The sequence below is a fragment of the Acomys russatus genome, chromosome 23, assembly GCF_903995435.1.
Source record: "Acomys russatus chromosome 23, mAcoRus1.1, whole genome shotgun sequence".
NCBI classification, from domain to species: domain Eukaryota; kingdom Metazoa; phylum Chordata; class Mammalia; order Rodentia; family Muridae; genus Acomys; species Acomys russatus.
Window position 1 is genome coordinate 54,835,627 of NC_067159.1, and position 12,724 is coordinate 54,848,350.

General features: G+C 40.4%; 1 protein-coding gene across 1 annotated transcript in view; it reads left to right on the forward strand.

Moving 5' to 3' along the window:
* Positions 1 to 12,724, forward strand: part of Slc44a5 (solute carrier family 44 member 5) — a 68,765-nt gene that overhangs the window by 37,571 nt on the left and 18,470 nt on the right. Inside the window, exons 6-9 of the mRNA XM_051165877.1 lie at positions 1,598 to 1,721; positions 2,028 to 2,111; positions 7,968 to 8,080; positions 11,727 to 11,858. Of these exons, the coding sequence (XP_051021834.1) occupies positions 1,598 to 1,721; positions 2,028 to 2,111; positions 7,968 to 8,080; positions 11,727 to 11,858 (453 nt within the window). The remainder of the gene's footprint in view (positions 1 to 1,597; positions 1,722 to 2,027; positions 2,112 to 7,967; positions 8,081 to 11,726; positions 11,859 to 12,724) is intronic.

Here is a 12,724-nt window from a genome sequence, read left to right on the forward strand (position 1 = left end):
TCAGCACATCACTTTGTAGTTTTTCTTCATAAGTTCTGTGCTTTCCAAATATATTATTGAGCATATTAATTAATAGGTGCTAACAAATTGGAATAACAAGTCAGAAATAATATGTGAAAGAAGGGCTGGGGGAGATTGTAGGCATGAGTGTACACTCAGGGGATGCATAGGAACCACAGGACTGGAAACACAGGAGAAAGGAAATATACTGAGGCCTGCTGTGTGCCAACACCCCCCGGGGAAGGGGGAGGATGAGTTCATCTGGCGACAGGTGACTGGACTGAGGATGGGAGGAGAGATCACAGAGCCTAAGACTTCAGGTCTGCCCCAGAAGCCGAGGGAAGATCTGGAGAAAAGCAGGGAAGTGACAAAAGAAATCAGCTACGTCTGCAGACTTTGAGAGCTGGGAATGGACAGGCAAGGCAGGGAAGCTGGGATGGGCTTCAAGCGGGCTTGGTCATTCCCTGTTCCAGTCGCTTCAGGGTTTTAGGTCCAAGGTCCACATGCAAATTAGTGATCTAGAAGAAAAAATATTATTTACTTACTTTTGATTTCTCCTACTGCTTCACTTAAAATTGGGTCTCTAATATTAAAAAATACATTTGCTACCCAACATTAAAAATAAGAGTTAAAATAATGTATTTTTAGAGGTCAGGACTCTATTTTATCAAAATCAGATCATAAATGATTTAACTTTTCTGAGAAATGGCAATAGTCGGAAACAATGTGGCCCTCCATAGACAGTTTCCATCCCTCAACAACATGTACATAAAATCTCTGGTAAGGAGGGAAGTTATTAAGAATTCATCAACAGCTGGTTACAGTGGAGCATACCTATAATCCCAGTACTTGGGGAGGCAGATGGATTTCTGTTAGAGGCCAGCCTGGTCTACAAAACAAGTCCAGGACATCCATGGCTACACAGAGAACCCTTGTATCAGAAAAACAAAAACAAAAAGAACCCAATAGAAGTCCAGTCTTCATGAGAGCTTGAAGTTTGAGCTCTCTCCAGGAATTTCTCCAGGGGATTCTTTGCTCATCTCTAGTTTCTACGGTTTCATTGAGGAATAAAGAAAAAATATTTTTAAAACAGGCTCTTTTACATCCCAGGCTGACCTTGGGCTCATTAGACTGCCAAGAGTGTCTGTGACCTACTGATTCTCCTGCCTCCACTTCCCAAGGGCTGGGATTGCAAGTGTGTACCACGACAGCAGTACCCACCAGGCGTCGTCCCCAGGCCCACCCAAGGCTGATAAAGTCGCTCATCATCTCAGCAGCTGTAGCTTTTCTATTAAAATGTGTTCAGCATATGTGGCACGAGCCAGTGTCCCTCAGTGTGCACATCTTATTTGTGCAATTTGATGAACCTTTTGTGTCGAAGAAAATCTGCAGGTGGTGATGTCACTTCAGATTATGACGCTGTTTTCATTCAGCCTCTCAACCACCAGGAGACCCTGAAGTTGTCCACAGAGGCCAATTAGCGTCTACTCAGAAAAGAGCCTTCCTGTAGGTGACAGAGGTTTTTTTGTTGTTGGTTTTGTTTTTTAAGGAGAGAATAAAAAAGATTGTTTTCTGTGGTTTTGATTCTCTTTTACAGTCCTGAAGAGATGTCTGCCTGACTTCTCAGCCATCAATGGTAACTTAACCATGGGAAGCAGGGTACATTTTGAAGATGGACATGGAAGAACCAGAAATGCCGTAGAGCTCAGGGAGGCCGCAAAGTATGCTTGCATTACTATTTTCAGTCTTGGTGCATTCTATTATTACACAAAGTGTTAAAGTACCACTCAGAGCTGCTGGAAATTACTTCTGCACTTTGATAAAAGGCACATGTCACTCTGAGGCATCCTGAAATGGCATTCAATAGATTGTTGTGGCTCGTGAAAGAGTCACTGCTGTAGATGTTGTTTAAAAGCGTGCTGTGAATGGAGTCTTGCAAAGTCTCTTTTATTGTAAGATTATTTTTTTCCAAAATTAATCACAAATAATAATTAACCAAAAATAAACTTTCCCTCCATTGAACTCAGTGGCATCAGTCAAATCCTTGATGCCAGAGCGATTGGGCTGAAGGTGTTTGAGGACTACACAACTACGTGGAAATGGATCCTCATGTGAGTGACACTCTATGTATTTCTTCTCTGGCCCCTGTCTGATGACTTCTGTAGATGCTTTAACGTCCTCCTTCTTATTCAAGAGTGAAAAATGGACTCAAACCTCTGGATCATTTTCTTTTTCCTGCCCCCCACTGGGGTAAGGACAGAGTAAAGAAATTTGAAAATATGCCTCAAAGAATCTAACTTTCAAGTTTACGTATTAATTTACTAGTAGAACTGGTACGTGTGTCAAGTCGCTGGCACAGTGTCTGGGGTCCTGCGTTTTTCTCTCACATATCACAGAGGGTGGGTGTTGTTTGACTTCCGTGGTTCTTTTTCCTCCTATGTCCCTCCCTTGACCCCAAAGGATCATTTGTAGTTTTTCCTGTGTTCTTCACACATGGTAATCATTACCATTACAGGTTACTCTAGTTTGGAGAGACTTAAAACACATATGAAAGTGGAGATTTAGATTTCCAGACATAAGGTTGTTATTTTGGAAAGCTGAAGAATTGAGTCACTGTCCTGACGTAGGCAGGTGTTTCTGGTGTGTCTGAGCATGTGTTTTCTGCCACTGTGCCACTTTCCAGAGCTGAGGAACTCCTTTGTTTCTTTGACAAACTCACTAGTGACCAGGGAAAACATTAATGCTTCCTTGCTGACTCCGAGGTGTTTTATACCCATGTCAGCACTATTTCTTTAGCACACGCCCATCTCTTGCTTGAGTAATCCTACATATTGAAGACAGGTTCTTGGTGGGTAGCAAGATGGCACAGTGGTTAGAGTACTTGTGACTCCTGCAGAAACCCATAGTTCAGTTCATGTTGGGTACGGAACAACTTCCTGTATCCCCAGCCTCGAGGATCTGGTGCTCCCTTCCAGCCTTTGTGGGTATCTGCATATAGACAGACAGACAGATGGATGGACAAGCAGGTGGGTGGGCAGGCAGGCAGGCAGGCAGACAGATACATACACACACAGACACAGACACTCCCCCACACACAGAGAGACACATGTGTGCGCGATGCACACATACACACACAAACACAAAATGCACATACATGCACCTGCACACACAGACAAGCACACACATGCACAGGAAGACAGACAGACAGACACATACACACACACAAATAAATGTAGGCCTTTCTGTAGTCTAGTCTGCCTTGGATCTCACTGTGTAACCATGGAGGTGACCTTGAACTTCAGTTCCAGCCTCCCAAGTGCTGGGATCATGTGCAGGAGAGACATCATTATACAGTGTTAATGTGCCGGATAATCTGACACCCCTGACTGTGAAGTCCTGTGTCTGTGCATCTGTGCCAGGTCCTCCTTCCCCATATCCTCAGAGTCCGGAGTTATTCCTTTTTGCCATTTTTATTTTGTTAAGTTCCGGAACTCAGCCAGGGGCTTTGTGCATACCAGGCAGGCTCCCTTCCATAATGCTACATCTCAAACTCTTGCACGTCATCCTTTAAAACCAGTTTAATGACACTTATGAAATGTCTATAATTTTTTTCTAGATAAATTACTTCCCCATCTGTTTTTCTCATATCTATTGTGCCTGCTCACACCTCTCTCTATATATAGGTACTTGTCTTCTATATAACATCTCTTATTCTATATTTTATTTACCTTTTTCTCTTCTTTGATAAAGACACAGTTGGTTTTTTTTTTCCTTCCTTTTCATTTTTGTTTTTTTAAACACATAAATTTATTTTATTACACGTGAATAAACCAAACTACATACAGCAGGGAGAACCATGAGATAATCACGAGTTATATAAATGTTACATTCATAGTGATTTGGCTATTTGTATTTGCCAAACTTGAAGTAAACACCTTTCCTGTCTTGTTGGGTCTAAATTTCTGAATGAAAATCAATATCTATCATATCTCATCTCTATCAACTTAAATCCTTTACCATGATATAAAAAGATCTTATCCCCTAACCAACTAAACTTGATTGTAAAACTAAACTATCTGGTCTTTGACCTGCCTTAGAGACTTGAGAAGGAATAAAACTTAAATACTTGAGTAAACTGGTAGTGCAGGTTAGCAGCTTCCAAAATGAAAACATGACTGAGACAGTTTACTGCCTGAACAGTCACCCAACTCTCTCTATAACATTGGAGCCTCATCTTCGGCCCTCTAGCCCAATATCTCTGCCAGACTTATTCTAGAGGAAGGAACTATTGAGGACTTGCTTTCCCTGCCTTGGCAGAGTTCAGCCACTGATTCTGCCTGCATCTAAACTTGCCCATTTTTAGGCAGAATTCTGCCTGTGCCTAGTGGCTTGTTTGTCACATTTGAAGCCAACTCCATAAGGAGGTTCTTTGATATTCATCATCTTCTTTGAGGTTGGTTGGGTGTTGCCAGGAGTTAACTTGTCTTGTCAGAGAATCTTTAGAATAATAAAAACATCTTTAAATGCCATATTCTGTGGGTCTCTGAGGCTTTTGAAGACCTTATCTAACTATTTTACCTTATGTATCTATAGAGTCATATCCATCTGTTAGACCTAGGATATATATTCTTGTGCTAAATCAGACTAGTATTTGACATGACCATAATTTGCATCAATATACAAAACTCTATACCAATGACTTAGAGATAACTTTCTTTGTGAGGAACATTAAGGCCTTGAGTTAAGGAGTAGATTCAATAATCTACCTTTTGTTCTATTCTCCCTCTATATTTCTATATCCCCCATTCTTTCTTTTCAGCTCCTATCTCCTTACCTCTGGATTAAAGATAAAGGAAAAGAAATACATCCCTGAGTTCAGCCTAGTTTTCTGTCTGTATAAGACCAATAATAACTTATAACCACCTCCCAATGAAAATAAGCATTTGTAGACCCAGAGAGCAAACAGAAACCTACCCAACCCCCATTAGAGGGAATGGGATGTAGTTCTCTTAAGGTTTCTTCAGGTTGAATTGGAACATATAATACCTTAGAAGGGGTCCAAAAAATTGGGGAAAATGGTTAAGCAAGCCAAGGATTGCATTTGCGATCCAATTTCTAAGTGTTGCGAGATTCCAGGCTTAGTAGGAGTCTTGTGTGGGGCAGATTGAAATGCTGGACCAAATGGGATCAGAAGCTTTCTACAATGCTGTCTGGGGAGCTGTCCAATTCTGATGGGTTAACAGCAGCAGAGGTGTCTGGGGTTGGAGCAAGGGGGATGCAGGATGTTAGTGTCCAGCATGCTGAGAGGAATGATTCCTGTCAAGTCTGATCCAGCATCAGTGTCCGGTTCTTTTGTTCTGAAAACATAATTTCTCACAAGCATTATACAGTCCTAAAATTATAATTGTATGAGGTTTGTGGGGTGTACAGAGCACTTAAGACTGCAAATACTCCTTTATGCCATACTAAGTGTGGCCTCTAGTAATAAGTCACAGAGAGTCTGTGGCCAACATGAGGCCTCTCTATGCACTTACATTCATATCTCTGCCAGTCTCAGAGCTATTCCCATGTAGTGGGATTAGGAATATAAATTACCTGCTTGTTCTGCAGTCTGAATTATTTACATCCCAATTGCCACCGCTGCCCTCAACACTTCCTTGAAACTGCATCTCCTACAGCCAATGTTGGCCTTGAACTTTCTTATTAGCCAAGAAAGTTGGCTTTAAATTCCTGATCAACCCACATCTACCTCTCACACGCTGGAGTTAGTGTCATAGGCTACCATACCTATCTAAACTACCAACTCTTTAGGATGACAGCTATGAGTGACTCATCTTTATCTTCTTAGCTCAAAGCATCATTCTTAAAACAGTAGATGCACAGAGTTATGAGTTCAGAGGCAGTTATAGAAATGACTGGAACAAGCTAGATACCATGTCTTCAACCACAGGGAATTTGGTAAAGTTAACACTGTGCTGTGAGTAAAATACTAAAGAATCATTTTCCTAAGTGTAGAGCTAGTCCCTTTTGTGAGATTTTACTCTTCACGTGCTCTGCTCGCAATAACTCTGTAGTTGAGGTTGCAACCTGCACTTTGCTATAGTTAAATGGGATTCCTACTGTCACAAACATGTCACTAAGTAATTTCTTTAATGCTTGTTCTCTTGTTTGTTTGTTTTTTCTGCTCTTCCATTACACACCTCACCCAACACACATTAAACCTGTGTCCACTCCATATTCCTCACATCCCTGGAGCCTGAGCTCTCTTTACTTCCAGCCCTTCTGTTCCCAAATCTTTCATAAACACCATTGTCTTAAGTATTCCCTTTGAATCGTGCAGTAGAGTAACCTTTCCACCATATTTAAATTTTAGTCATCAAAGTATCTACTGTCTCAAGAGGGAAAGGCGTTTGAAGTTAAAAGTGTGCATGTTCCTTCTCCTTGATACCACACTGTTATATATCAAATGACAACTATTATGAACGGTCTCCTGGAAGATGGCTTTTGAGACTATCTTCCATAAAGACACCAGGCTCTGTTGGATGCTGATTGGCAGCTTATAGATTTCACCAAGGATGTGAGCAGTTAGTAGGAAAGTTGGTCACGTTTCCAGTATTCCTGAGTTCTCTTTGAGGACATTGGACCAGAAGACTCTCTTCTGACCTTCAATTGGGGTCAGAGGAGGAGGGTGGAGGGTGGACACAGCCCTCTAGTAGCTTGGTCAGGCTCCTGGAAGAAAATGAAAGCATATAGAAAATATTCTTCCTTCCTATGTTTGATAAAGCCACGTGGCCAGGAGCCTAATCTTGCCTGCTGGTCCTGTACCTAGATTCCTTGGGACTCCAAATATATGCTGGGTGATGTCAGATATCTCTTGTTGCTCAAGATAATTTACACATGACAGTGACTACAAGCCATGAGTTCAGAGACTATGTGGCAAGCTGTCTTCCACATTTTCCACCTTATCAATTCTATTACTTTCAAACAACCATGGTCTGCGACATTGCTCTGAGTCACAGAACTTCACAGTTTCAGCATGGAGTTATTTTATAATTTACTACTAAGTAGACAGGTGTGAAGGAAAAAAGCACAACATGGAAAGAATGGCCAATAGTAAAGCTGTAAGCTGGGGAACTGCACATAGGCTCGATTAGGTGGAAATGCTGGGGTCTCTGGAGATACATAGGACAGCTTGGATGTAAAGCCCTCGCTGGGCCTCTGCTTTTTTCTTTCATATGAAATTCTTTTTTCTTAAATATATTTTATTTTTACATATACATTTGTATTATTACACATATATACAATAAACTGCCTATAGCAAGAAGAGCCATGACACAATCAAGAATTATATAAATGTTATATTCTTAGTGTTTTGGCTATTTGTCTTGAGCAGCCTTGAAGAAAATATCTTTTCTATTCTTGGTGCATCTAAAATTCTGAATGTAAATCAGTATCTATCATATCTCCTCATTATCAACTTAAAACATCTAACTAGACCTAAAAACATCTTAACCCCTAAACAACTAAGCATCATTGTAAAATTAAACTATCTGGTCTTCATCTCCATCAGAGACTTGAGAAGGAATAAAATTGATTACTTAAGTATACCAGGAAGTGCAGGTTACTAGCTTTCGAAATGAGAAGATGACAGAGACAGTTTGCTAACAGTCAAGACTCTCTATAACGTTGTAGCATCACCTTCAGCCTTCTGGCCCAATGTATCTGAAAGACATATTTGTGAGGCAGGAACTATTGAGGACAACAAAAGAAACAACCAAAAGCCTACAAACTCATGCGAAATTCTTAACGAAAACCATTGTTTATAAGTCTTAGAATCGCATGCATGAATCCAGTAAAGTAGACTGTTCTAGAGTGATTTCAAACAGAAAGGGCTCTTACCTTGATGTTTGTGTGGTGTTTGTTGCACATGGCACCCCTGACTGTGTCTGTTGTGGGTCTCCTTCTAGTGGTCTGACTCTCGCCATGGCACTGAGTTGGACGTTCTTGATGCTCCTGAGGTTCATAGCTGGATTCCTCTTCTGGGTCTTCATATTTGGTGTGCTGGGAATTATAGGATACGGTAGGTAACACACCTTTTAAAGTTGCCAAATATGAGAATAATTTTTTCCTGTCATTTAGCAGTTCTTGGAAAGCATTTACTTGCTTTAGGCTCAGTTGGTTTGGAATATTAACTCTACAAAATTTATTTAATTTCATGTATACTTTCTTCATAACTCTTTTTTTGCCATGATCTTGAGAAAAGTTCCATAAGGGAAAATCTCCTATCACTAGCGGCCTTTGGTCTCTGGCCTGATAGATACTGGGAAGGGGCAGAGTGGGTTTGTTTTAGGTTAGTGAAATCATCTCAGACAGTTAGCCTTCCACCGTAACTTGTCTATTGATCAGCATCCAGGTCTACATAGCTGATAGTTTGATCTATTTTTCTTATCAGTTTCAGGCTCTATCTTACTTTTTAGTAATCAGTCTCCACAGTGAGGCATCGCTCTCCAGGCAAGCACATTAAATCACACTCAATGGAGGAAGGGTTCAATTCGGTCTTCCCAAAGATCAGGTAAACAGTTCAAACAGCCCTATAACCCCTAAGTAGATAGAAGCAGTAATCAAAAGTCTCCCAGGACCAGATGGACTCAGAACAGAATTCTACCAGACCTTCAAAGAAGAACTAATTCCAGTTCTGTTCAAACTATTCCACAAAATAGAAACAGAAGGAACATTGCCAAACTCATTATATGAGGCCTTGATACCTAAATCACACAAAGACCCAACAAAGAAAGACAATTTCAGATCAATTTCTCTTATGAACATTGATGCAAAAATACTCAATAAAATACTCAAAACCCAAATCTAAGAACGCATCAAAAATATCATCCACCATGACCAAATAGCCCTCGTCCCAGGCACGCAGGTTGGTTCAATAGACAGAAATCCATCAGTGCAATCCACCGTATAAACAAACTGAAAGAGAAAACCCCCACACGAGCATCTTCTTAGATGATGAAATAGCATTTGACATAATCTAATGCCCTTTCATGTTAAAAGTGTCGGAGAGAGCAGAGATACAGGGCACATACCTAAACACAGTAAAGGCAATATAGAACAATCCAATAGCCAACATCAAACTAAATGGGGAGAAAATTAAATCAATTCCTCTGAAATCAGGGACAAAGCAAAGCTCTTCACTGTCTCTGTATCTCTTCAATATAGTACTTGAAGCCCTAGATAAAGCAATACTAAAACTAAAGGAGATCAAATAGATACAAACTGGAAAGAAAGAAGTCAAAGCATCACTATTTGTGGATGATATGATAGTATATATGTGACCCCAAAAATTCCACCAAGAAACTCCTACAGCTGATAAATACCTTTAGCAAAGTGGCTGGATGCAAAATCAACTAGAAAAAAAATTAGTAGCCCTCCTGTATACAAAACTCTGACTTGTCTTAAGCAATGAGAAACCTGAGATTGGCAGGCAGCAGCCTTGACACCACAAACATAGAGATACAAAGAGCAAATAAACCATCAGTCTCAGCTGCCTATTGGCTCCCCAGGTAGTGCTTACCCAGAAATGTACTGCATGGCAATTAAGCTTGAAGCGATTCACAGCGAGGAAATGTCCAATTAGGTTGTTAACTGTAAATAAAGGAGACTAAATGTGACAAGCCTCTGTGACTGTCTTTGGCTGGCTATCTACTCACATGGAAAACCAAGAATTCCTATTGATAGTACCAAATTTACTAAAGCATAAAACTGTGCATATGCGACAGTGAGTAGATTAAAAATCTAGACTCTGTGTGTGTGTGTAATAATGAAGGATTAACCAAGATGGACAGACTACAAAGAACACTCAAGGCTCATGACCCTCCTGTGGTCAACCTAGGACCCTGAAAGGACCCCAGAGGTTGGGTTTGGCAAGAATTTCTGCTGCCAACAGGGCAAGAGCCAATCCCTTTTAGATGAAATCAGTGTCAATTTATGTCAGTCCCACAGCTCAAAATCAACAGAAGTGTGAGGTTTATAAGCATTGCGGGAAGAAGCCAGGTGTGGATGTACACAGAAGCTGTCAGTGTCAGACTGAGATGTACAGTAAGAGCAGCTGAAGGAAAACTGTGAGGTGACCATGTATAAAGTGTTCAGTGAGTGAAGGATGATATCACAGCACCAGGACAGCAGCAGAGATGCCTGCACACATGTCAAAATGAACCAAATGGAATTTTCAAAAAAAAAATGTTATAGTAAAAATTAGTACAACAGAATGAGACCAGTTGGGAGCCCACTAAAATAGACTGTGTTCCAGGATGCAGTGACCCCTGGCCGGAGGCAGTGGGGGAGATGGTCCTGTGTGTAACCAGATGTGTTTCCCAATGCCTGGAAGAGAGAGAGAGAGAGAGAGAGAGAGAGAGAGAGAGAGAGAGAGAGAGAGAGAGAGAGAGGAAAATGATTCCATGCAATAATATGAGATGGTGAAGAAAAGTGAGCAAAGAGATGATTTGGCAAACGGTAGAGAAGTGAAGTGAACTTTTCCTATATAAAATAATAACATTGACCAATGTTTAGGTTAAAATGCACTAACCAAGATACTGGACAAATAACCAGAATTAGGGGGTGGGGGGGGGTGATGACTGGACAGAAATGTGCTTTCGTTTTCTTGTTAGATTTTCACTTTGAACCTAATGACTCAGCTTGTGGTAAGTTCCAACAGTGATTATAAAAACAGATGTCCAGAAAGTAGGAGGAAAGGAATACATGTAATAAAAAACAACAAAAACTGTCAGTCCAGATTAAAATGTACACATGCAAGTTGTAATTGTTTTGTTATTTACAAACTTTACAGAATGTGTAAGGAAACACAGCTGTTAAAAGTAGAAAAATTATTTTTAAAAATAGCAGTTATGAGAAGAAATCTAGTAGTTATAATAATATCAGACAAAATAGAAGTCAAAATAAACCTATTAGGAGCAGAATCAGCCTAATTCATCAAAACAAAATAAATTCTAAACTAAATGCATCTATTAAAATACTCCATACTCCCCTCCCCTATGACTGTGCCTGAGGGGGACTTCCTCTCCCTTTATATGCTCATAGGATATCAAGTCTCTTCTTGGTAGCCTGCTATCCTTCCTCTGAGTGCCACCAGGTCTCCCCTTCCAGGGGACATGGTCAAATGTGAGGCACCAGAGTACGTGTGAAAGTCATACCCCACTCTCCACTCAACTGTGGAGAATGTCCTGTCCATTGGCTAGATCTGGGTAGGGGTTTGAAGTTTACGGCCTGTGTTGTCCTTGGAAGGAATGGGAGGATACAAGGGATGGGATAACCATTGAGATGTAACAAGAATAAATTAATAAAAAAATACTCCAAAGACTTGTGTTCTGTACACAATATAAGTAAGTCAAGAAATAACAAGTCAGTACTGAGCGTAAGTCAGGGGATATCAGCACATTCTCTGGGGACAGATGTACTGTAGCATGTTAAAGTAGCCTGTTGGTGGCTTTTAAGGTTGCTACAAGGCAGGAGCACACTGAACACCACAGCAATCCAGAAAGCATTTATGTCAGTCAGAGGAGCACAGTTAGATTATTGCAGTCAAGCATGATTCTAACTTTGTAGAAATGGCCATATTGATTTTTTTTAATGTAGATACATTTGATAATCATGTAGCTTCTACTTCAGAAAGTAACACTATACATTGGTCTTTTCCTTTCAAGGAATATGGTACTGTTTCCTGGAATACAATGACCTGCAACAGAAACCACAGTCATCAATCATGATATATGACATCGGGATTCAAACTAACATAAGCATGTTCTTCCACTTGAAACAAACTTGGTTCTCAATGAGTGAGTAGATTTTAAGAGTCAGTTTTGTTAAAATGGTAACCATGAGGAAGCCTTGTTTGTCCCTGTTTAAGTTTGGTGCATCCCGCTGAACACATCCATCACTCAATGGCGACTGTAAATGTCTTCAAGCTGTAGTAAATGAAAAATGTTGCTGTGAATTTATTGTGTAGCCAAAGATAACACTATTTTAGAAGACTCTCAGGCCATTTACCATTAGCTTAAGATGGTTTGATTGTGGGCATTGATTGATGTTAATCTATGAAAGAAATGATTGGTTGTGTGTGTGTGTGTGTGTGTGTGTGTGTGTGTGTGTGTGTGAACTTGCTTTAAAGAAAAAGAAAATAAGACACTTATTTTGCCTTCATAGCAAAGCATTCCATCTCTTCATTTCAGGAATTGTGAAGAATAACTGAAAATAGATTTGCATTCTTAACTGTTCTGGTCACTGAGTTACTTAGAGTTGGTGCTAATTTCTGATGCAAGTTTGTCTCGAAGACGGCTTCTTCAGTCTTGTGTTTCTGGGATCAGAGATTTGTGCTTGTGAATCTAGGTTTTGACAGTTTCTCATTGAATTTTTGTCTTTAAAATTCCCCTCTCTTGTCATTCATACTGGTCCTTGAATGCCAGGGGAACTCAGTGAGGAGTGTAGAGAGATGCGTAGGCACACAGGCCCCTTCTCCATGGACTGCAAGCCTAACTTTGCCCTAACTTTGCCTCTTCATCCAAGAAACCCTGGACATTCAATGGTACATGAGAATAAGTCCCCCAAGTGACAGTGTTATCACACTCTCCCTGTGGCCAGGTTTTATCTGGAATGATACTGTCCTGAGTCAGAGAAAACTGGGGACAAGATCACCAGTATGGAG